The 27,013-nt window shown below is 37.1% G+C and overlaps 1 protein-coding gene across 1 annotated transcript in view; it reads left to right on the forward strand.

The window, feature by feature from the left end:
- Window positions 1-24,464, forward strand: part of LOC139942887 (uncharacterized) — a 31,711-nt gene extending 7,247 nt beyond the window's left edge. Inside the window, exons 4-13 of the mRNA XM_071939694.1 lie at window positions 580-730; window positions 2,242-2,402; window positions 3,575-3,726; window positions 4,708-4,788; window positions 5,563-5,674; window positions 12,421-12,498; window positions 13,866-13,993; window positions 17,451-17,567; window positions 18,234-18,344; window positions 20,389-24,464. Of these exons, the coding sequence (XP_071795795.1) occupies window positions 580-730; window positions 2,242-2,402; window positions 3,575-3,726; window positions 4,708-4,788; window positions 5,563-5,674; window positions 12,421-12,498; window positions 13,866-13,993; window positions 17,451-17,567; window positions 18,234-18,344; window positions 20,389-20,476 (1,179 nt within the window). The 3' untranslated portion in view covers window positions 20,477-24,464. The remainder of the gene's footprint in view (window positions 1-579; window positions 731-2,241; window positions 2,403-3,574; window positions 3,727-4,707; window positions 4,789-5,562; window positions 5,675-12,420; window positions 12,499-13,865; window positions 13,994-17,450; window positions 17,568-18,233; window positions 18,345-20,388) is intronic.
- Window positions 24,465-27,013: the final 2,549 nt, after the last annotated feature.

Genomic DNA, 27,013 nt, shown 5'->3' on the forward strand with positions numbered 1-27,013 from the left:
GCAAAACCTAATCGAATGTCAAATGGTATTTAAACAACAATTTTATTAGATGACTTGCTTCGTACTTCCCAATCCATGTCACCTAGATGGCCTCTTCCTCGTTCCCATGTATTGTCTTCCCAGCCCCCCCGTCCTTCTCTCCTTTTCCATCCCCTTTTCCTTTCCATTCTTGGTTTATTTTCTGTTTTGATGTATATTTTAATTCCAGTGTATTTTAAAGCTATTTATTTATTTTTATTATACTGTTGCTGTTTTAATTTCTACGGTTCATGTATATTTTTGTGCTATTTTTAATAACTCATTTAACATGTTTAATGTGCAAATCGAAAAAGTGATTTTCATTCTGGGCATGATGAATAAAGGATTAAATATTGAATATATTGAATATATATAAAAAACACAGATTCTGGTGAATCACATAACAAAATTAAATTTATTGAAAATATGAACCGAACTGTTGTTACAACTGGGAGGAGATGTTCTGTAAAGTGATACAATACTTAATAACCTGCATTAAAGGGACTGCTGTGTATATTATTATCTTGAAGACTCATCAATTTGTTCTTTACTCGTTGACAGAGTCCGAGGGGTGGTGAGGGTCTCTCTATCTGGGAGCTTCTACCAGATGAAATTCTACTTCATATCTTCAGTTATTTGAGCTTCTCTGATCTCATCCAATGTGCCGTCAGCTGCTCCAGGTTTCATTGTATTGCCATGGATGATACTTTGTGTGAGTAGGCATTCAGATGTTATGTGCAAGCTTGGGCGATATCGATTTATTTTATTCACGATATATCGCCGATAATATATCGCGATTTTCGATATAATCGTGATTAATTAAATTTGACATCATCAGTCTTCAAACTCCCAAGTGAAAGTTGTAGAAGAGACAGTCATAGCATAAGAGAGGTGTTCTAATGACCTATTCTTCTGGTTTTACTCCAAACCTATGGGGTGCAAGATGTCTCAGCTAGGAAATACATCGTGATATTGCGATATTTAATCGATATCGTGATATATTTCGATATATCGATATTTCCATTAAAACCAAATCGATCTGATATCGAAATTGTTTCCAAATTAATATCGCGATATTCGATAATATCATGATATCACCCAAGCTTAATTATGTGTTTTGAGGCATTGCATGTTGAGGTATCAATATATTATATTTGGTTTGCGGTAACACCATGTGTGTATCTACTTGCCAAGTAGAGTTTTTTAAGAGAACTGTCTTGCTATATATTTTTGGGATTGTTTGGGAGACTTCTCAGTTCTGAAAAGAACGAAAAACTTGATACAACATATGGGTGTGATCTTAATAATAATAATAATAATCATAAGTTCTTATAATAATAAAGCGATAGACCAAGACTTGGCTGCAGCACCATTGCTGGGGTGCTGGCAGCGCAATGTTTTGTACTCAAAGACATTATTATTGTATAATTTGGTTTGCGGTAACACTATGTGTGTATCTACTCATTATTATTATTCTTAGATTGAAAACCCTTTGTCTGTTTCAACCACACTTTCCCAAAATTATGTAGAATAATATATTTAAAACTCAATACAAAGTTAATAATAGGATTTGAGGCATTGCATGGTGAGGTATCAATGTATATTTGGTTTGAGAAGTCTCCTGACCCCGATTATCTACTCCGCGGCAGTAGAATAAAGCAAGACAGTTCTCTAAGAACAAACTTTTAACTCTACCTGGCAAGTAGATACACACATGGTGTTACCGCAAACCAAATATACATGTATATAACATGTTAAACTCAACTGTGCAGTTTTTGGGTCTATCACACTCCAAACTCACCTATTGTCTGCACCGTATTCAGGATTTACATGTACATGTACATGTAAGTTCTTGCATGCTCTGCAGGTGTTTCTAGGAATGAACTTAAAGGTGCTATGTCAGATTTTTTGCCGATTTGACTAAAAAATTTTGATTTAAAGTTCAATAGGTATTTTGATGGGGGTCGAGAAAGTTACAAGCTTTCATTTGAGCCATTGCTCGAAAAAGTTCGCCAATTATTAGTAGCAGTGAAATAAAGTGCTCAAAATTAGTTTTTGTCGGGATCCCGACAATATATCACGTGACCAATTCTTATGTGTTTTATAAGAAACGTTTTAAATTTTTGTCATGGTTCCTGACCATTAAAAGTAAAAGTTAAACCTTTTTTCGTTAGAGCGTGTGATACTCATAGTATCTTTAACTGGTCTCTTTTATAAACACAGGGAGAACAATTGGACTCCACAAGAGGCAGGTAACAGACTTCTGGCTGACCCAGATTGGTGAGAGACATCCTGTCAGCCTGTCAATCACTCAATGCCATGGTAACATCGTTACAGAGAATGGATTGCGCAATCTCTTCCGCAGCTGTGCGGACAGCCTTCAGGTAAAAAAAATGAAATTTGTTTTTATTCACAATTTTGTTTTGTACACCCAGAACAGTTTTGGAATGGACCCTTCCCATGAAATATGCTAATTACATTCACGCATGCGTACAGACCCTGTTGGTTGGCACACACTATAGAGTTGTGCACTAAGCAGACGCGCAATCGCGTCTGCGTCACGCACCCATTAGCCGTGTACAAAACAGCGCGATGTTCCCTCATTTTGCCAACCAAAACGTTAGCGCAAGCACTATGTGCAACTTACATATTTCATGGGAAGGGTCTATTTCCTCATGTCTTTGTTGACAGTCAGTATGAAAATGTAGCTCAGAATTTGTTTAAAAATCGCTATGAAATGGTTCAGTGGGTTTGTTTCTGTAAAGCCTGGTTCATACGAATGTGAAGCGAATTTTGGCGTCACATGGCTGTTTTGGCAGGGAATGTATGTCAGGAGTTGAGCACAGTTCAACCGTTGTGAAGTATTCGTTGAGAATTTGTGGTGTCAAAGTTCGTATCGCATTATCATTCACAGCAAGTATGAACCAGGCTTAAGATTATTGTCAAAGACCAGTCTTCTCACTTGGTGCATCTCAGCATTTTCATAAAATACCTATTCTGTGAAAATTTGAGCTCAATTGGTCATTGAAGTTGCGAGATAATAGTGAAAGAAAAAACACCCTTGTCACCTGAAGTTGTGTGCTTCCAGATGCTTGATTTTGAGACCCCAAAATCTAATTCTGAGGTCTCAAAATCAAATTCGTGGAAAATAACGTCTTTCTCAAAAACTACGTTTCTTTAGAGGTAGCCGTTTATCACAATGTTGTATACTATCAACAACTCTCCATTACTCGTTACCAAGTAAGGTTTTTTGCCAATAGTTATTTTGAGTACCAATAGTGTCCACTGCTTTTCAGCTGGTTTGTTTTTGTAAAGCCTGATTTATACTTCCTGCAAATGCAAATATGAAGCAAATTTTTGCACCACAGGGATGTTTTGGCAGGGAATGTATGTTACGAGTTGAGCACAGTTTAACTGTTGCAAAGTATTCATTGAGAATTTGTGGTGTCAAAGTTCTTATCGCATTCGCAGACAGTATGAACCAGGCTTAACAGTGAGAAGAAGAATATGCTTACCAATTTTGGATTCTGATTATGTTTACTGCTATGGGTTTCAGGAGTTGAATGTAAGCGGATGTACTGGAGGTGAGCTGACCGGTGACTCTTTACTCCTACACGCATCAAGATGTCAATATCTAACGTCCCTAGACGCTAGCTGGTGCCAAGTCACTGATAATGGACTGGCTGCAATATCAGACAGTTGCAAAAGGTATGGAGTCACTTCATGGGGCCAGTTTCATATAGCTGCTAAAGCAAAAAATTTTGCTTAAGCAAAAAATTCATTGCTTAGTAAAATCAGATTACCGGCCAAGACTCCACTTAATTGTTATGCTAAGTAAACAACAGCTAAATACTAGTCATAAGCAATGTGTATGGCATGACATTTTGGCCAGTAACCTGTGTAAAATAAGCCAGCTATTTTCGTGCTTAAGCAGTTTTTTTGCTTAGGCAGCTCTATGAAATTGGCCCATGGTCTGATTATTCATTCGGAACAGTTCGTTTTCCTTTCAGTTTCTTTCAAAGACAAACTTTCTGTGAGAACTTGAGAACCACCAACTGTAAATATATACATGCTTGACGGCGTCTCAAAGCACTCAGGATTAGTTTTCTACAAGGTGTAACCGATGTGACCTCTGACGCACTCGAAAACTATAACATGATTTGCGCATACTGCCGGGCGAAACCTTTGTGTTTTGGCAGCCAGCTAGAAAGTGTATGCAATCTTACCATGACTACGCGCCTTTTTTTGACGTATACCATGTATACAGTGTTTTTTCAACAGAGGGCGGTTTGAATGTAAACGTAGGCTAAATCGTCTATACAGAGCTATGTTTAAAACATAATGTAAGACTGAATTATTAACATAGCACCATGTCACAGTTCGCATGGTGCTGTGGTGCATCTGCATCTGCGAATTCCTTCTCTATTATGTGCTGGGCTCTAGGTCACATGACCCCAGCCAGACCCAGGGGAACTTAAGAATTGCCATTTCAGCACTACCATGAAATGTCACCAGGCCCTCTGGTCTATTAACATCACATTTGAAGTATGAAGCAATTAATGTTTTAAGCAAGACACTTTTTGCTTAAATACAAAAGTGTGAAGGCCGGGACTCAATCCCACACTCTACTTATAGCGTTCTTTAAAATGTGCTTTTAACCAGTTAATGTTGGATATGGTTTGAATGCAGGTTGAAATCTTTATGTCTGAATGGATGCCAGTCAGTTTCTGATGAATGTCTTAGGAAAGTCATCACTAGACATGGAAAGAGGTGAGTAGTTATATAATTGATTTGACCCGCAATAAGTGGATAACTGACACACAGTTTAGGCAGTGAACTCGAGCGTCTGCAAAACAAGGCCGCTCGGCTACTATTTGCGTGTGGTCGTGACCAGCCTTCTGCCGGCCTGATTGCACCGCTGCATTGGCTCCCTGTTAAAGAACGTATAACCTTCAAAATGTTCACTCATGTATACAAAATCCTCCACACCCAATCTCCATCATATCTGGTTGAACTTGTTCATTCCCAAAACTCCAATACTGCTGATGAATACAGGCAACGACTCCGCTCATCAGCTGATCAGACCCGGCTTTCCGTTCCTAGAACTAGACGGAAAGCTGGGGATAGCTCATCCTCCATAGCTGCCCCTCGCCTATGGAATGAGCTCCCTGCGGGTCTGAGAGAGGCGATCTCGTTGCCTGTATTCAAAAGCCTCCTCAAGACATTTCTTTTTCCTTACCCATCCTAGTTTGTTTGTTTTTCTTTTGTTGTCATAGTCTCATGTAAAGCGCTCTGTTCTCCGTAGAGCGCTATATAAATGCTTCATATTATTATTATTATTAACTCTGTGCACACGAGTAGCTAACTTCGCTGCTAAACTTATATCATGCATCTTGTTTTTCTTTTTACATTCAAACTAGGGCTGGGGTTCACTCAGCTGTATGCAAACTGTAGACGTCTCTGCTTTACGGTTTTGGATTGTTACAGTAGATTGCCATATATACCTCCTTATAATAAAAAGAACCTTCACTGTTTCATTCTCAGTTTACAAGTCCTTGAAGTGTTGGGATGTCTTCAGTTGTCACCTGAGACTCTACGATTGATCGGCAAAGAATGCAGACATCTTCGCACTCTCAATATCGGACAATGCTACAGGGTAAGTCTCTAGTCTGATGGTGCTCGATTTCTTCGGTATAGTCTTCTTGTGCATATTTGCCAGGCTAGTTCTTTACACTGGTTTAAATTGTCAAAGACCAGGGGCCAATTTCATAGAGCTGCTTAAGCAAAAAATTTGCTTAAGCACGAAAATGGCTCCCTTATATTACACATGTTACTGGCCAACATTTCCTGCTATATACATTGCTTTTGACTAGTATTAAGCTGTTGTTTACTTAGCATTACAATTGAGTGGAGTCTTGGCCGGTAATCTGATTTTACTAAGCAATAAATTTTGGGCTTAAGCAAAATTTTTGCTTAAGCAGCTCTATGAAATTGGGCTCAGTACTCTCACTTGGTGTATCCCAACATATGCATAAAATAACAAACCTGTGAAAATTTTGACCCAATTGGTCCTCGAAGTTGCAAGAAAATGATTATAGAAAAAACACCCTTGTCTCTAGCCTGATGGTGCTCGATTTCTTCGGTATAGTCTTCCTGTGCATATTTGCCAGGCTAGTTCTTTACACTGGTTTAAATTGTCAAAGACCAGTACTCTCACTTGGTGTATCCCAACATATGCATAAAATAACAAACCTGTGAAAATTTTGACTCAATTTGTCCTCGAAGTTGCAAGAAAATTATGACAGAAAAAACACCCTTGTCTCTAGCCTGATGGTGCTCGATTTCTTCAGAATAGTCTTCCTGTGCCTATTTGCCAGGCTAGTTCTTTACATTGGTTTAAAGGCACTGAACACGTTTGGTAATTGTCAAAGACCAGTACTCTCACTTGAATTATCCCAACATATATGCATAAAATAACAAGCCTGTGAAAATTTTGACTCAATTGGTTGTCGAAGTTGCAAGAAAATGATGAAAGAAAAAACACCCTTGTTGTACAAAATAGTGTGCTTTCAGATAGGAATAAAAGGCTTCTGTCTAGAAGTCTTTTATTATTTTAGTGAGTATTTACCTCTTTCTCAAAAACTACGTAACGTCGTAGGGAGCCGTTTCTCACAATGTTTTATACTATCAACAGCTCTCCATTGCTTGTTACCAAGTATCCAGTTCGTTTAATATACATATATGTCCAAGACCTTTTACAAAAATATCATAAAAAAATATCATTAAAAAACATAATTATCATGTAAAACCTTTGTCTGTTCACATGACCTGTTTTAAAGCCTGTCGGTAAACAGTATTGTCCAAGGCCCACACTTTGTGTATCACAACTTCTATATAAAATAACAAACCTGTGAACATGTAGGCTCAATCGGTCATCGGAGTCGGAAGAAAATAACGGGAAAACCCACCCTTGTATCCGCGCGTTTCGCCGTGTCATGACATGTGTTTAAAATAAATCCGTAATTCTCGCTATCGAGCATTGATATTGTTTTACTGTTTTCTCAAAAAGTAAAGCATTTCATGGAATAATATTACATACGTACAAGAGAAGTCTTTCACCACTACCTTCTGTAAAGTTATTGAACTTTTTTTTTATGTACTGAAAGAGTCCAATGGCTTTAAAGGCAGTGGACACTATTGGTAATTACTCAAAATAATTATTGGCATAAAACCTTACTTGGTAAAGAGTAATGGGGAGAGGTTGATAGTATAAAACATTGTGAGAAACGGCTCCCTCTGAAGTGACGTAGTTTTGGAGAAAGAAGTAATTTTCCACGAATTTGATTTCGAGACCTCAAGTTTAGAACTTGAGGTCTTGAAATCAAGCATCTGAAAGCACACAACTTAGTGTGACAAGTGTGTTTTTTCTTTCATAGTTATCTCGCAACTCCGACGACCGATCGCGCTCAAATTTTCACAGGTTTGTTACTTTATGCATATGTTGAGATACACCAAGTGAGAAGACTGGTCTTTGACAATTACCAATAGTGTCCCCTGGCTTTAACACAAGCCTTTGCTTTCCACAATGATGAATCCATCATTCACTAAGCATCAAAAGTAATTACACATACACATCCGCACCTGGTAATCAGCTGCCAGTAATGGCCTATGCACGTTTCAGACATTAGTCATGTTAGTACACAGTAAGTCTTTTACAATCAATTAGAGTTTCATAATACTTCCTTTTCATCCTGTAATCTATTTTGGTAGCAATAAACATCATTAATATAAATAAAAAACAATGATAATGTAGTCTAGTCACTAGTAGTGTTAAAGGCAGTGGACACTATTGGTAATTGTCAAAGACTAGCCTCCACAGTGGGTGTATCTCAACATATGCATAAAATAACTAACCTGTGAAAATTTGAGCTCAATCGGTCATCGAAGTTGCGAGATAATAATGAAAGAAAAAAACACCCTTGTCACACGAAGTTGTTTGTGTTTAGATGGTTGATTTCAAGACCTCAAGTTCTAAATCTGAGGTCTCGAAATCAAATTCGTGGAAAATTACTTCTTTCTCAAAAACTATGGCACTTCAGAGGGAGCCGTTTCTCACAATGTTTTATACCATCAACCTCTCCCCATTACTCGTCACCAAGAAAGGTTTTATGCTAATAATTATTTTAAGTAATTACCAATAGTGTCCACTGCCTTTAAAGGGAAGGTACACGTTTGGTAATTGTCAAAGACCAGTCTTCTCACTTGGTGTATCCCATCATAACCATAAAATACCAAGCCTGTAAAAATTTGGGCTCAATTGGTCATCGAAGTTGCGAGTAGTTGATGAAAGAAAAAACACCCTTGTTGGACGAATTTGTGTGCTTTCAGATAAGAATAAAAGACTTCTAGCTTGACGTCTTTTATTATTTTAGTGAGAAATTACCCCTTTCTTAAAAACTACGTTACTTCAGAGGGAGTCGTTTCCCACAATGTTTTATACTATCAACAGCTCTCCAATGCTCGTTACCAAGTCAGTTTTTAAGTTAATATTAGTTATGAGTAATTACCAAACGTGTAATTTCCCTTTAACGCCATGACAGGCAATCACTTCCAGGCAATCTCAAAGAAGAAAGGGCATTCACATTTGAATGCTCGCATATTTTTCTTTGGGATCGTAAGAAATTGTAAAAAACATTCCTTGTGTGCTACCATAGAGTAAGGGTGCTACCAAAGTGGTCATGTAGCAAGCACTGCAGTTGGTTGCCTCCAAGTTGCCTGTAAAAGTTGCCTCGTATGACAAGGCCCTTGTAGGCTTGTAATGCATGTACATCTATCCGCCAATAAGGTGCTTAAAGGTACTGGACTCCTTTGGTAATTACTCAAAACAAATATAAACATCAAAAATTAATTGGTAACAAGTATTGGAGAGCTGTTGATAGTATAAAACATGGTGGGAAACGACTCCCTCTGAAGTAATGTAGTTTTTGGAGAAAACAAGTAATTTCTCACTAAAATGATAAAAGACTTCTAGCTAGAACTCTTTTATTCCTATCTGAAAGCACACAAATTCGTCCAACAAGGGTGTTTTTTCTTTTCATCATTTTCTCGCAACTTTGATGACCAATTGAGCCCAAATTTTCACAGGTTTGTTATTTTATGCTTATGATTGGATACACCAAGTGAGAAGACTGGTCATTGACAATTACCAAAACGTGTACAGTGCCTTTAAAGATACTGGACTCCTTTGGTAATTGTCAATGACCAGTCTTCTCACTTGGTGTATCTCAACATATGCATAAAAAAAACTGTGAAAATTTGAGCTCAATTGGTCATCGAAGTAGTGAGATAATAATGGAAGAAAAAACAATCTTGTCACACGAAGTTGTGTGCTTTCAGATGCTTGATTTCGGGACCTCAAAATCTTATTCTGAGGTCTCAAAATTGAAAACTGCGTTACTTCAGAGGCAACAGCTCTTCATTGCTTGTTACCAGGTATGGTTTTATGCTAACAATTATTTTGAGTAATAACCGATAGTGTCCAGTACCTTTGAAGGCTCTTGAACAAAGAGAGACACTTTTCAAGATGGGTTTTGGAGTAATCATGGTTTATGAGACTAGATTTATGTAGCACCTTATAAGGGTCTACAAGGTTCGGCGGCGCACTCGGCAGCCAATGCCAGAAATGCAGGGGCAAAGCCCTTCTCTTAACGATAATAGTCTTCTGTTTACCGAAATTGTCCAATGGCTTTAACGATAATAGTCTTACCCTACTGTCTGAAATGATTTGTTGTGCCTTCGGTTGTTATTTTAAGATCAGGAAATGTACAGTTATATCCGCTACTCAGATTATTAAAAAAAACGGGCCCTGAACTCGGAGCACAGATTTAAATATGGTCATCTCTTTGTTTAAATAAATTTGCAGAATTTAAAATCTTAGCGAGTACTTTGATGGCCTACACGTATCGTGGCTGAGTGGATAAGCGGCCGAGCGGTCAAAGTTAAAAAAAATTATTTCAAAGAAGATTTAGTTGAAACTTCCAACATACCTCCTGAAACTGAAGTACTTAAAGGAACACGTTGCCTTGGATCGGTCGAGTTGGTCTTTGAAAAGAGTTTGTAACCGTTTTTTTATAAAATGCATTATGAGTAGAAAGATGTTGTAAAAGTAGAATACAATGATCCACACAAACATGCCTCGACTAACACGGTTGGCCATTTATGGGAGTCAAATTTTTGACTCCCATGAATGGCCGACCGTGTTAGTTCGCACAGTAAAAGGAAAACCAAGCAATTTCGAGACAAACTTGTGTGAATCATTGTATTCTACTTTTAAAACATCTTTCCAACCATATGCATTTTGTAAAAAAGGGTTACAAACGCTTTTTATAGACCAACTCGTCAGATCCAAGGCAACGTGTTCCTTTAAACTACCTAAATACCTTTAAAGGCACTGTACTGGTTTGGTTATCGTTTAAAGACACTGGACACTATTAGTAATTGTCAATGACCAGTGTTCTCACTTGGTGTATCCCATCATAAGTATAAAATAACAAGCCTGTGAAAATTTGGGCTCACTTGGTCATCGAAGTTGCAAAAAAATGATGAAAGAAAAAACAGCCTTTTTTGACGAATTTGTGTGCTTTCAGAGAGGAATAAAAGACTTCTACATGTTCTAGCTAGAAGTCTTTTAGTATTTTAGTGAGAAATTACCTCTTTCTCAAAAACTATGTTACTTCAGAGGGAGTCATTTCCCACAATGTTTTATACTATCAACAGTTCTCCAATGATCGTTACCAAGTTACCATAGTTTTTAAGTTAATATTTGTTTTGAGTAGTTACCAAACGTGTACTTTCCCTTTAAACAAATTATAATAATTCAAGATATTTTTCATTGCAACGACTATGTTTAATGGAATGCAATACTTGTTCATAGATTGCAAAACTTTATTTTAAGAACATTTGAGTTGGAGCATCCACCGTACATGTACCTGAAAATGAACTTTTACCCGGAAATTTAAGCAACGTGAGAAGCCGAAAAGACCAACTACCTGTTTAGCCTCGAGCATTAAGAATAAGTGTTACCGGTAAACGCCACTGGATGATGCATGTTTCTGCCATGAGAGAGTCAATCCCGACAACCCTAGAAGCTTAAGTGCATAAATTGCTTTAAGGGACAATTGGTTTTTGACACCTGTAGAGTAGACAGATCGTACATGTATGCCCCCATTCTTATCATTTCTCGTCTTAATCTTAAAGGAAACAGACCTTTGCAGGCACGATACTTCACGCAGGCACCGAAGGCAATTGCCTCCATGCCTTGGTGGCCTTGTAATGCTCCAGTAGTATCAATTTCCACATAGGGTGCCCTTTACCAAAAATAAAATGGCTTGGTGCCCTTGCCCTTTCAAAAACAAAGCATACAGGCCTGCTTTGTCAAGGTTAAAGTGAAGGTATACGTGTGGTACATTGTTATCACTCTTTAAGATAATAGCAATAAAAATCTTAAGTTAGAAGCTTACATCCGTGTATTGATAGTGTAAAGCATTTTGGGATACATTTACCTTCTATATAAGCTTAAAGGCAGTGGACACTTTTGGTAGTTACTCAAAATAAACATTAGCATAAAAATTTACTTGGTAGCGAGTAATGGGGAGTTGTTAATAGTGTACAACATTGTGAGAAACGGCTCCCTCTGAAGTAACGTAGTTTTCAAGAAATTAGTAATTTTCCACGAATTTGATTTTGAGGACTCATAATTAGATTATGGTCGACGTCCCCAAATCAAGCATCTGAAAGCACACAACTTTGGGTGACAAGGGTGTTTTTTCTTCCATTATTCTCTCGCAACTTCGATGACCAATTGAGTTCAAATTTTCACAGGTTTGTTATTTTATGCATATATGTTGAGATACACCAAGTGAGAAGACTGATCTTTGACAATTACCAATAGTGTCCAGTGTCTTTAAATAGTGATTACCAAACTTCCAATTAGTTTATTTAGTTAGATTTTTCATGTCCCCAAACTGTGTTGGCTATCCATAGGGTTCTGTCCTACATTGCTGTCTGTACATGTAGCTTTGATGTCTCCGTGCAGGGCCTAATTTCATAGAGCTGCTAAGCACGAAAATTTGCTTAGCATGAAATTTCTTCCTTGATAAAAACAGGATTACCAACCAAATATCCAATTGTTGCAAATTGCTAGTTACTGGTATTCCGCTGTTGTTTGCAAATCCTGAAAATCGCGTGCAAATTTGGTTGGTTATTCTGTTTTTATCAAGGAAAATATTTCATGCTATGTAAATTTCTGTGCTTAGCAGCTCTATGAAATTGGGCCCAGGTGTCTTACCTCAAACCTCTATGCCTTCCCTTTAAAGTGATGAGATTGTCTTTGTCTATTACCAGGTGACTGATGACTGCATTAGTGTCTTAGCCGGACATCTAAGAAATCTTCAACATTTAGATCTCAGAGGCTGCAAGCAGGTAATTAATAAATCTTTAGTTTCTGAAAGTCTTTCTGAATCTCTGACTCGCAGATCAATTCTGGAAAAAACAAAAAACAAAATAATAGAATTAGAAATAATAATAATACACATGTATAGAATTATATAATTGTAATTATAGGTTTTCTCGGTCAAACTCGGCAAATGAGCAGTCAATTTCATTTTCATGCGTTCGAATTAAAGCTGTTTTGCCTCTCCTTTTCGTTTTGAGTCAAGTCAAATTCCTTTAGCACTCTGTTCAATTTAGCGTGTTGTCATCCTTTTTCGTGACACACACGCCTCAAGGAACGTTTGCGAATTTGAATGGTGCTTTGATGAATTGTTAAGTTGAATGAATATTTTGTTAAATCGAATGACGCAACATTACATTTGTCTAACCATAAAACAAAATCGAACTACCCCGTTCGATTTTGCGCGAAATAGAATAGATTGGTGGTAAATTTGGCTGCTCATTTGCCGAAATTGACAAAGAAAACCTATATTATACAAAATATTAATTTTATTAATAAGTGTAACTATAAAAATAATAATTAATTGTAGTGAGCCTACTGCCAAAATAAATCAACAAAGTTTCTAGACAAGCGAAATCAGAAAAAGCTGTTTGCAAACTGCTTACAATGGCAAAACCAAAAGACCTATGGTATTTACGCAAAAAAGAGCCCTTGTTTTTTGTTTTACTTGACTTCACCACTTTTGAAACCTCTTTCCAACCACACTTATTTTGGTCCAAAATCACCCTGTTCAAAGGCGATCTGTCTCTTAAAGACAGTGGACACTATTGGTAATTGTCAAAGACTAGTCTTCACAGTTGGTGTATCTCAACATATGCATAAAATAACAAACCTGTAAAAATTTGAGCTCAATCGGTCGTCGAATTTGCGAGATAATAATGAAAGAAAAAACAGCCTTGTTACACAAAGTTGTGTGGATTCTGATGCTTGATTTCGAGACCTCAAATTCTAAACTTGAGGTCTCGTAATCAAATTTGTGGAAAAAAACTTCTTTCTTGAAAACTACGTCACTTCAGAGGGAGCTGTTTCTCATTATGTTTTATACCATCAACCTCTCCCCATTACTTGTAATCAAGAAAGATTTTATGATGATAAATATTTTGAGTAATTACCAATAGTGTTCACTGCCTTTAAAGTGTGGTTGGCCATTTCCACTTCTTTTGCAATAAGCCTATTCGGAGTTTCAGCTGCGCATATCAGCGGGTATTGTCAAATGGTCACTAGAGAGCAACAAATTGCTTTGTCAGCAGTAACAGACATGCACAGCTGGATTTCCGAATAGGCTTATGGCAGCATTTAATATGTTTACAGTTGAGATTTATATTTCTATTTTTAGATAAGAGATTCGTGTATAAGAAAGATCGTCAGGAACTGTAAGAGACTGAATACTCTTGTCTTAGCTAATTGCAACCACATCACTAATGCTGCCATCGTTGAGATTGCAACTTATCTGTCAACCATCAGGTAAATTATAATAATAATAATAATAATTGAATAGATGGAAATTAGCATCGGTGTAAAGAATATCACTTTTGGTTTTACCCATATACAAGATGACTAGAGCAAGCTATATATAATTTGAGGCATGGTGAGGTCTCAATATAAATTTGGTTTGCGGTAACACTATGAGTGTATCTACTTGCCAGATAGATTATGTTCTTTTGAGAACTTGTCTTTCCTCAGATTTTCTAAACCTTGTCTTACACACAGCACACTATAGATACATGAACAAGAAACTGCACTAGAATCACAAGGGTGTGGTTCCAATCCCACCCAAAAAAAAAGCCTGTGATATTTGTTCACAAGACTTGGGCAAATACCGAGTAAACAGTGCTATCACACATCGGTGTATGGGTGTCTTTATCCCCGATTCAAATTTAACATCTCTTATACACATATTGACATACATGTAGTGCATGCACTTCACTCGTGTATACTGTAGGCTAGAACGAAGCAGTTTGCTTCTTAGTACAGATCTTAGGAGCATCCTGTGCACAAACATATCAATGATTCAGAACCGGTGGAAAACCTTGTTTAATTTGGTGTTTTGCATCTTTTGAGGCATTGCATTGTGAGGTATCGATATATATTTGGTTTTCGGTAACACCCTGTATTATCATCTCCAACCATCACAATATTCAAGACAAACTTAAAATCTCAACTGTTCAAACAAGTTACTCACACAATCCTCAGTTATAATATTGTCTTTTTCTCCTCTCGGCACTCTTTTAAGTGTTCTTTATTATTACTATAAGTGAGAGTCGACTGTATATGATTACATTTGGTTTGCAGTAACACCATGTGTGCATCTATACTTGCCAGGTAGATTTTTTCTTTAGAGAACAGTCTTTCTTTATTCTACTACCGCGGAGTAGACTTATCGGATGTCCGGGAGACTTCTCAGTTCTGAAAAGAACTGTCCTGCTTTTTTACTAAGTACCCGGGCTGGGACTACTTCTTTACTCATAGGATTGTAATTAATTGCACTTCCGCCGAGTCAGTTCTTGAATTGGTCTCTAAGCTAGTCAAGCTAGTCGAAACATTGAGACCAAGTAACTTGTAAGAACTCACTCGGCGGTAGTGCAGATAAAAACGATCCTCTAAGCTACATTCTGCTTAAAGGCAGTGGCCACTATTGGTAACTAATCAAAATAATTATTATCATAAACCCTTACTTGGTAACGAGTAATGGGGAGAGGTTGGTAGTACATATAAAACATTGTGAGAAACGGCTCCCTCTGAAGTAACGTAGTTTTTGAGAAAGAAGTAATTCTCCACGAATTTGATGTCGAGACCTCAGATTTAGAATTTGAGGTTTCGAAATCAAGCATCTGAAAGCACACAACTTCGTGTGACAAGGGTGTTTTTTTTTTCATTATTATCTCGCAACTTCGACGACCGACTGAACTCAAATTTTCACAGGTTTGTTATTTTATGCATTATGTTGAGATACACCAAGTGAGAAGACTGATCTTTGACAATTACCAATAGTTTCCAGTGTCTTCAAGTAAAGACGTGATTAGGCTGAAAGCCCAGAAAAATGAAAGTGGGCATTGCCTTCAAATCACTCAGTAGTTTGCTGAGTGTCCAGAGTCTTTAACTAACCACGGTCCTAGTGTATATCCTTACATCCTTAATACGGACTGTGAATGTGGTACCCCTGTTTCAGCCACATGAGTAGGTTGCAACATGCCCCTAGTGACAGTTGATGATCTCCGTGGCAGCCCAAATCACTTAAGTGTACCATCACCTTGAAATGGCCATCTGGCCTTGTGATGTTAGGCAATATCTTATCAAAAAGGAAAAAAGAGGACCCTTGCTTTGGCAATATTATTCTTTGTGCACAGAACAAGTCACTAGTAAAAGAAAGTGTGCTGTGAGTTAACAAGCATGACCTTCAACCCCACCCCTGAATAGCAAGGGACGTTGGTAAATTTGTGTCATCAGAAGCCATGTGAAAGCTTGTTAAATAATCACACGGGGACAGACTACCGGCACCCATTACTGGTGACCTTTCTTACAGGTACTCATGTGAAAGCGGCCTTTTTTTCTCTTTTTTTTTCTCTCTTTTTTTCTCTTTTCTTTTACAAGGCCTTAAAGGCATACTATTGGTAGCTACTCAAATTAATTGCAAGCATAAACAATTAGTTACAAACATTGTAGAGCTGTTGATAGTATAAGACATTGTGAGAAACGACGTAACATGGTTTTTGAGAAAGAGAGAAAGAAGTAATTTCTCACTAAAATAATAAAGACTTAAGCTGAAGTCTTTTTAATTATGCTTCTGAAATCACACAAATGCAACCAGTTTTTGTTCTTTCATTATTCTCTTGCAAATTTGATGACCAAATGAGGCAAATCTTCACAATTTATTTAATTTTATGCACATTATGTTGGGATACACTCGGTGTGAGAATACAGGGGCCAATTTCATAGAGCTGCTTAAGCAAAAAATTTGCTTAAGCAAGAAAATAGCTTGCTTATTGTACACATGTTACTGGCCAAAATTTCATGCCATATACATTGCTTATGACTAGTATTTAGCTGTTGTTTACTTAGCATAACAATTGAGTGGAGTCTTGGCCGGTAATCAGATTTTACTAAGCAATGAACTTTTTGCTTAAGCAAAATTCTTTGCTTAAGCAGCTCTTTGAAACTGGGCCCTGGTCTTTGGCAACTACCAAACGTGTCCAGTGCCTTCAAGGAGAACAATGTGATCAGCCAGCTTAGGGGAACTGATTTGTGGGTTTGCCGCGGGCAAGAATAAACGAGAAAATGTGATCAAGTCCTTATGGTGTAGATGAGGGTTGTTCATATGTCCTTAGCACCCCAGCCCCTGCGGCAAATGACACTCTAGTTCCGGCTTTACACTTCTGCTTCATGTGCATGAGAAATGTATTAGATTAGTTTCATTTTGTGTGATCTAGTAGGGTCGGACTTTGGTAGTGATCCCGAAAACAAAATTGTGTAATTAATATCTGAAAACTGACATGTACTTGTTTTAAAGATTGAAATGGTAGAAAGTACCTGTGAAATTATAATGTTTGTAGTGTCCTCGTTGATTAGAAATCAAGAAAACCATTTGAAGCTGAGAAACGAATCGCCCGAGTCACATGATACATTTCTCGGAATTCTGAGGTTTGGTGTCCGATACATATACACCGATACACCTATAGACCTTTATCAGGGTGTGGCCATCTTGATTTTACTCCATTTCAACTCATTGTAACCAAAGTGAGGCTGGACGCAATAAAAGTCTGGTGCCATGTTTGGGCAATGAATGTCAGCATTCATTACTGTTATTGGAAACGGGGAACACGACCAAGATGGTAAAAACCAATTATATAGGATGATAAGTGGCTTATATTTCTGTTTTTGATTGATACCGTATTTTTCTTCTTCTTTCTTGTTTTCTTCTCAGATCTTTGGATGTCTCAGGATGTAAGAAAGTAAACAATGAAGGAGTGCGTTCTTTAGCAACGTGTTGTCATCACTTGACCTCACTTGATGTCAGCTCAACAGGGGTTGACCACAAAAGGTAATCAACCGAACTCAACGGGGGCAGGATTTGTAATTGTAGGGTACAGGAGTGATACAAAGATGCAAGGACCAACTTGTTGTTTACCTTCAGTAAAAAAAGTCACAGTTCCTCCCCAGGGCTGCATTCAACAGGGAAAAGAGATAATAATAGTATTGAAGTCTTATATAGCGCACGTATCTACCAAACAAGGTACTTAAGGCGCGGAACAGAATACATGAAAACTTTCAGAAAGATAGGTTATTGCAGAGATGAATTCTGAGACCCAATTATGTTTACAAGGTGCTACGGCGCATACAGCAGCCACAGCCAGGAACACCGGGGCGCACCCCTTCTCTTTTCGATAAAAAGTGCACTGCTTTTACATGCATTACACAACATGGGACCAACAACTTTACGAAGGAGGAAGCAATGGTTAAGTGTCTTGCTTAAAGACACAAGTGTCATGGCTGGGGATTCGAACCCACACTCTGCTGATCAGAAACACCAGAGTTTGAATTCATTGCTCTTAACCACTGGGCCACGACGCTTCCACACTTCCAGATCTAGTGGGAGAAGGGATTTACATGTAGGTGTGTTGGAACAAAGGGGTGTCGGAACATACCTAGATACAAAGTTATCATATTATCCTGACTGAATAACATTTTGTTTTCCCGTTGTCTTCAGCGTCTCCGCTCTGGCAAGTTATTGTAACAAGACGCTGGTGTCGGCTCGCTTCAACTGTTGTAAGGACATCACAGAGGCTGCAACAATCAAGTTGCTCAAAAACTGCAAAAAGTAAGTTTTAACTTTCGAAGAAGTCGTTTGCAATTACCATTCTGTTGTGCGTTAGCGAAGAATGCCTTATGACTTGCAGAACGCAAGCGCACGACCTGTGAAATACACATGACTTATAGGCAAAATCAAACTGCTTAAAAACTACTTAAAGTGAGACTAGCTGGCACCCACTGAATGTGTATTTAACTTTTGCCTATTCCTTTTATTTTATTGCCCCTGTATTTCGATTGACTCTTGTATGCTAATAGTATATTTCTTGTCAGCATTATTATGAAGTGTGTTAAACTTTGCCTTTTCCTTTCTTTCAATTATTTCTGAATTTCGATTGTATATTTGAATTGTCTATATTCATGAAGTGCATTACTGTTGCCTATTCCTTTCATTTTATTGCTCCTGTATTTTCAATTGATCCTATATACTAATTTATATTTCATTGTCTGCATTTATGAAGTGTTTTAACCTTTACATATTCCTTTCTTTCAACTATTTCTGTATTTCGATTCTTTATTTGAATTGTCTATATTCATGAAGTGCATAATATTGCCTATTCCTTTCATTTTATTGCTCCTGTATTTCAATTGATTCTTGAATGCTAATTTTATATTTCATTGTCTGCATTTATGAAGTGTGTTATCTTTTGCCTATTCCTTTCTTTCAACTATTTCTGTATTTTGAATCTATATTTGAATTGTCTACATTCATGAAGTGTATTGCTCTTGCCTATTCCTTTTATTTTATTGCTCATGTACATTGATTGATTCTTGAATGCTAATTCTATATTTCATTGTCTGCATTTATGAAGTGTTATCCTTTGCCTATTCCTTTCTTTCAACTATTCCTGTATTTTGATTGTATTGCATTGTCTGCATTTATGAAGTGTGTATTACTCTTGCCTATTCCTTTTATTTTATTGCTCATGTATTTCAATTGATTCATTTATGGTAATTCTATATTTGAATTGTTCGCATTTATGAAATGTATTATTTTTTGGTCGATGATTCCTTTTATATTCCTCATTCTTAGTACTCCTTTAAGGATCTAGAAGTGTCATGCTCTTGAAACCTGTTTACAGATTTTTCAACAAGTTCCTTGTCTTGTTTTTACATATTGATATCTTTAAAGCGCCTCAAGTGTCTTTTTAGGTGGATTATGGCGCTTTATAAATACTGTTTATAAATTACTATTAAATTCATTGCACACTCATAATGGCTTGACTTACCTATTCATATTCGCCAAGCTAACTATATTCTAAATGTCCAGGGACTTTTAAAGTCTTGTTTGTTTGAATGACATGTATGTAACAAATTGCTTCAAACTACATTGTGTTTCATTGTTTGATGTTTTATGATGCCCATAGGGGCTACTGCATTATTAACATAGGCCTACATGTATTTTAAGATTATTTACTACGTACAAAATTACTGGTTATTTTGTCATTCTCTTTTTTTTTTTTGCTTTTTCTGTGAATTAGTATAGGCCTAATACTATTGTTAATTTTTTCAAGTACCAAATTGTATTTTGTTTTTAAAAGGGGGGGCTGCTAAAGGGTCTAATTCAGTTTGATGATCCACTCATTTTTCAATACATTATAGATAGAGTCCTCATGAAGGTTGGGAAAAGGTAAATTGTAATGGGACACGTTGCCTTGGATTCAAGCGAGTTCGTCTTTAGAAAGCTTTTTGTTATAAAATGCATATGGTTAGAAGGATGTTTTTTCAAAATAAATGTTAGTATAATGATCCACACAAATATACCTTGGAGTTGCATGGTTCTCCTTTTACTTCGTGAACTAAAATGGTCCGCCTTTTTTTGTTGAGTCAAAAACAAAATGGCTGACCTTGGTGGTTTTACAACGTACAAACCTTGCAATTTCGAGGCTTATTTGTCTGGATTATTATATTCTACTTTGCAAACATCTTTCTGACCATATCAGTTTCATATAAAAAAAGGTTCCAAACACTTTTCATAGACCAACTCGCCCGATTCAAGGCAACCTGTCCTGATAAGTTGCTGATATATTATTTCTTTTTTCTTGACCTTATAGACTGAAGACACTGCACCTTTATGGAGTGAAAGGGCTTCGTAATCTCGGTGTGTTAAAGCAGCAGTATCCATGTCTCCAGTTTGGATGAGAGTCTTAGAAGGAAGGTATGCATTTGTACGCCCGATACTTCATGTATGGACTTTGAGTCTGAGTAGTTTGCTTGCCGAGTATGACAATGAGTAAAAGTACCATCAAAATGGTATTTGAGTAGTACTCAATTACTAGTATCAAGTACTTAAAAGCAGAGTTCAAGTACTTTTTCAGCTGAGTACATGATTTCGTGTTCAGGTTTTTTCATCGAGTATGGACTTTGAGTACCATTATTTTATAGCCGGATATAGGAGTGAGTTATGTGCCATCTTAATAGTTCTAGAGTAGTACTCCAGTACGAGTATTGAGTGCATGACAATCATGACTTCAAGTTGAGGTTATTTTAAAATCAACTTCAAAGTATGGACTTTATTTACAAGTATTTTGCTAGCCATTAATGAGAATGAGTACAAGTGCCATAAAAATGGTACTTGAGTAGGACTTAAGTACTAGAAGCGAGTACTTAAAATCAGAGTTCGAGTACTTTTTCAGTTGAGTACATGACTTTGTGTGTAGGTTTTTTCATCCATATGGACTTAGAGTACCGTTATTTAATAGCCAGGTAAAGGAGTGAGTTATGTGCCATCCAAATAGTACTAGAGTAGTACTCCAGTACGAGTATAACTGTCATGACTTCAAGTTGAGGTTATTTTAAAATCAATTTCTGAGTATGGACTTCGTTAACAAGTATTTTGCTAGCCATGTGTATGAGAACGAGTACAAGTGCCATTAAAATGGTACTTGAGTAGGACTTAAGTACTAGAAGCGAGTACTTAAAATCAGAGTCCAAGTACAAAATGCATACTCAAGTAGTACTAAAGTACTGGCGAATACAATTACAGTACTTAATGTACAATATATGAGGTGAGATGCAAAAATATATATTTATCCCGCTGCAAACTTAACATCTTTAATGTTTGTAATCTATAAACTTTAAAGTATTTGTTACTTATTCTTTATTATTTTTCTTTTATACATTTTAATTACAACTTCTACATTATGTTTAAAATGAGACTGGCAAGGTCTCGCATGCAATTACAAGAGGCTTTTGCAATCAAATAGAAAATAATATTATTTAACATATTATGTAAGCCAGTGTAAATAACCGAAGTGGCCTTTCGTTTGAAGTGGTGTGTTTATTAATTCAGCAATTTATAACAAAAAATATTTGTGCCTTGTATATTTAAAGTGCAAAAAGAAGTTTGGCAGTAATGAAAAAGCAATATTTGTTATATAGTATAAGACTAGTAAGGATATTTGTAAATTCTATTGTGCAATTATTTGGCATCTGACGAAAAGAGTTGGAATCTATAGGTATTTGTAAATAATTGTTGTGTGATTTAAGTTTCCTTTGTGTGGTTTAAGGTTATGGTTATGTTTGGGGTTGGGCTTAAGCTTAATATGATTATGTTTGGGGTTGAACTTGTGTTAGATTTTAGCATATCTGCTGTTTGTGAATTAAAAATTGTTTTCCTTATTTTATGAAAGTTTATTTATTTTATTTTCCTTTTTGTTTGTTTGTTTTTTATTTGCTATTATTCAGTTGATATCTTCCATCGGGGAACCCAGGAATTACAACCAAAAAACACCAAGACAAAAAGTTAAAAGTTAAAATGCATAAAGAAAATAACAGTTCAAAACAGTCAGAATCTTATTGGCTGCCGTGCTGAGTTCAAACAATGGAAACGCGCAGCGCACAAATCTCAGCAAATGCATGATAGGTCTTTAATATAACCTTAGAGGGGGTGTTGTTTGGATCTTATGACGTCATATGAGATGGTCTATTGAATGATAATGTTTGTTGATTTCTTTAGTGAGAGTTAAGGCCGCACACTTGATAACCAAAGTAAGGCTTTGTATAATACAGTAAAGTTTATGACCATCTTGTTGTTCACGCATTGTTTGGACTTGGATAACTCTCAGCCAATGATGGGTCTTCAATGACCTCAGTGAGGGCGCTGTTGGGGTTTCGTGACGTCATATATTATAGGGTGCGTTCGTTTAGCTCCCCCGGGTCGACCCCGGTGTATGGCGGTTTTTTTTCCCAGGACGAACGTGTGCAGATAATAACCCACGTTCGTCCTGCAAAAAATACCCGCCACACATCGGGGTCGACCCAGGGAAGCTAATCGAACGCACCCACTAGGGTCTGTTGAATGATAGTTTGTCGGGGTTGAACAAAGATAAATTGACCGGAGCGGGACTTTAACCAATGACCTCCGGTTAACGATACCAGCTCTCTACAAACTGTGCTTTGTTGGCGGTCTTCATATTGGTCAATAAGTTTGTTCGGTATGTGTCAGTCAGATTGCTATTCTTGTTGATTTTGGCAGTGGAAGGCCGTTCGTTCGATATCCAAACTTCTCTTCTTAAAAGGAACGTCTGTATATGATACATTAAATTAATAAACCTTAATGGAGATATGTTTTGATAAACCAAGAGTGTCTATCAACTAATGTCCAATCAATACTATCGGCGTCATCTGCCGTCCTCGTAAAACTCTAAAAGGTGTGAATCGAAACCAACCATTAATAAATATTGATATTTCTCCTACAGGAATTTAAAATAACAAGAGCAGCTACATCCATGAAACTTCCGGTTTTCGCGTGTCTATCAGATAAACTATGCTGTTGTTAAGTAGGATTTGAAACTTTGCATGGTGGAAATAAGATATAGAAGAGTTTGCGGTAACACCATGTAATGAATCTCTAAATGAGTTGGAATTAATGAGCGAGAAAGTGCATGTCTGTTGTTACTATTTTTATGCTGTTGTTACTATTTTTGGAACATCCATTTGTTAATGTTTTTAGGTTTTGTTTTTATGGGTATAGGCCTCTCTCTTTTTTCGTGAAGAAACGTGAATTAGCAAACAAACCATCTATAATAAGTAATGATATTTCTCCTCGCGTGTCTATCATTATAGTACTACTATAAAAATAAGACATGCACTTTCTCGCTCATTAATTTTAACATCCATTCGTTAATGTTTTGGGGTTTTGTTTTTATGGGTTTGCCTCTCTCTTGTTTTCGTGAAGAAACGTGAATTAGCAAACAAACCATCTATAATAAGTGATGATATTTCTCCTCACGTGTCTATCATTACAGTACTACTATAAAAATAAGAGATGCACTTCTCGCTCATTAATTTCTACATGCAGAAAACATACACAGACTATGGCAAATAATCAGCACGCGTTCCCAATCAATTGCAAAAATGCAACTCGTTAAAGAAGAGCTTCAGCGGTGATTGGTTCTATAAATGGTAATGCAGAAGACTTACGAAGGAGAAAGAGGTGTATTTTTAGCCAACGATGTGATTAGAAATAGGCTATAAATCTTCAAATTGTTAAATCTTATCAAGTATTATGAAGACAACTTATTTGTGGGCTCTGACTATGCCAATGGTAGCCTTGCAAATTCAAAACTATGGAGAATTGCTTGCGTATCTCCACAAAGTTGTATCATAGTCGACGATGTGATTGGCCAATTAGTTGTCCAGTTTACGAAAACTTATTCCGTATTAAATCATATTTATTATGGACTTTGTTTCCCACGCCAATGTACAGCATTGCAAATAAATACGTACATGTATCTCAACAAAGTTTCCTAATTATTCAACGATGTGATGAAGTAGTTTTTCCAGTTTTGATAACTTATTCCGTATTAATTATGGGCTCTGTTTACTAAGCCAAAGTACAGCCTTGCAAATTCGAAACAATGGAGGGTTGTTTACGTATATGTATCTCAACAAATTTTGTTTTATTAGTCAACGATTTGGTGAAGTAGTTAATTATTTTCCAGCTGTGAAATCTTATAATATAATAAAGTAATATTTATTATGGGTTATGTTTACCACATGTACGCTAATGATAGCCTTGCAAATACAAAACAATGGAGGGTTGCTTACGTACATGGATCTCCACAAAGTTTCCTTTATTAGTCAACGATGTGATGAAGTAGTAGATGAATCCTTACTCACTGTGAATGAAGATCTAATTGTAATATAATTTTACCCGTAAATGTTTGAGCTTCATTAGTCGTCAAGTTTTTGAGAGGAAAAATTGAAAATCACAGAGCGATGTTTTCAGGAGACTCGCGTAATACGTTGTTTATGCTAAACTAATTTTCGTTTCCTGGGACGAACGTTATTTTCGTGACATTGTTTCACTCATTTCTCAAAACTACATCACCTTAGCAATTAATATTTTAAAAGGGAAGCTTATTTCTACCATCATTGTCTTCAAACCGTGTAAGTTTGTGTTTGTGTGAGTACAAAAAGTTCCCACCCTTTAAAAAACATCTCCAACAAACGGATGGCTCAAGTTACAGCATCAGCGCCAGTCTGCCTCCTGCATATTAAGTTAGTCATCCCCGTGGGTATAAGATTCAGTGTATCAATTCCTCCTTGAAGATTGTCTACTAAATCCAAGAGTTTGAAGTCGTTGCCCAACTTGAGAATTGTCCCAACTGTAGTTGGGACCGGTCCCATAACTAGAGTGTTACAGTTGGGTAGCCCAACTATAGTTGGGATCCAGAGATCTGTCTCCAAGCAGGTAACCAGTGGTAATAGTAGTTGCTTCTTATATAGCGCGCGTCACTCGGTGACGCTCAAGGCGCTTTAGCATACAGTATTTCCTGCAAGGTCTGCGGGATTAGACTGCGATTTAAGTATGAGATCTATTCATTTACATAGCACCATGTAATGGTTTACAAGGTGATGTGGCACAACATGCTGCCAATCCAGTCAGGAACACACGGGCGAACCACTTCTCTTTCGATTAGTGCACTGTTTTTGACGCACGCGTTACACAACGCACGGGACCAACGGCTTTACGTCCCGTCTGAAGGACGAATTGAACAAACAAGGCAGGTATTATGCATTAACTGGATCATCAAAAACACTACACTGCTGGTGGTTCCCATGAAGTAGAAACAATTGATGCTTCAAAATGTTGTCACGAGTAGTGTTAAGTGACATACCATAATAAGTAGGAATTCAGATTAACGTCTATTATTTGCTCATGCATGCATGAGCAGCACTGTGATGTGTCACTTATAAGCCAAAGTGCAAACCGAAATGAACTTAAGAGGATACATACTTTGAGAAGCCAAACTTGTTATTATCTACTTCACTATCTGTCGCTATGATCGATCATTATTATTTTTAGGCTGTGTTCATCCACATGTAAGATGAAGCCCTCATTCGAACACAATTCGTTTCTATTTCTTGCAGTTCTGGTCCATGTTATTCCTGCATATACCCTGATGTCATCTCTCCACCCTCTTCTCTGTCTACCTCTTTTCCTTTTCCCTGCCCTTGGTTGCCAATCCATTATTCTTGTTGTTCATCTTATGTCGATTATTCGGGTAGTGCGTCCAGCCCATCTCAATTTAGCTTGTTTTATTGTCCTATCTCTTAATCTTCCCGTTTTCTTTCGTATTTCTGTGCATTTAATCCTGTATCTAATTGAGATATGTATCATTTGTCTCTCCATTGCCCACTATCATTACTATTTGGCAATCCCAGCTACAGTTGGGCCATCCTACAGCTGTATAACAAAGCGGGGACATCCCGAATGTAACACTGAAGTTGGGACCGATCGCAACTACAGTTGGGATGATTCTACAGTTGGGCCGTTATAGCCTCAACCCTCTTCTTCCCTCTTCTGTCTCTGTGAATTCTCGGTAAAACAAATAACTTGAGATTTGTAGAGTTTGTAGAAGAGGTTTACCATCTGTGAATATAAAGCAATCAGTACGTGAATTCGATATAGAGAGTTTAAAGGCACTGGGGCAGCCGATTTCACGAAACTCTGGGATTAATCTTATCTCGAGTTAGGACGAATAACTCGTCCCAAACGTCGAATGGGTTTAATGCGTTCTAAATGCCAATCAATATGGAAATTAACTCGTCCTAAGTCCTATGATTAATCCAAGGTTAGGAAGAGTTTGATGATATCGCGACGGCTGGAGACATTTAGTATTGTCAAAGACCAGTGTTCTCACTTTTGATGTATCCCAACATATGAATAAAATAACCAACCTGGTGATTTTTTTTGCTGAATTGGTCATCATCGAAGTTGCAAGAGAATAATGACAAATTTGTGAAGGGTGTTTTTCTTTCACGAAAGAGACAACACCGTGGTTGCACATTGTGTGTGCTTGCAAATAAAAGGCTTCAAGCCGGAAGTATTTTAATTTTAATTTTATGTAACAGACAAATTTCCTTTTTCTCAAAAAAAAACAAAATACGTTACTTCAGAGGGAGCCGTTTCTCACAACATTTTATACTATCAACAGCTTTCCCTTGCTCGTTATACCAAGTATAGTTTCTATGCTAACAACTATTTTGAGTAAATACCTTAGTGTTCAGTGCCTTTAAGAATTACGCGAATCCACGCGTGCTAGCTCTGACCGGCTTGGAAGTTTTCCGCGAATGGGTGAGAACTCGGTCATGTAAATATTGAGTTGATTTGTCTTGGGGATGTAACGGGTGATAGCTTTCCATTATGCTTCACTGAAAATAGTACATTTT

Source organism: Asterias amurensis, chromosome 10 (assembly GCF_032118995.1).
Source record: "Asterias amurensis chromosome 10, ASM3211899v1".
Lineage (NCBI taxonomy): Eukaryota > Metazoa > Echinodermata > Asteroidea > Forcipulatida > Asteriidae > Asterias > Asterias amurensis.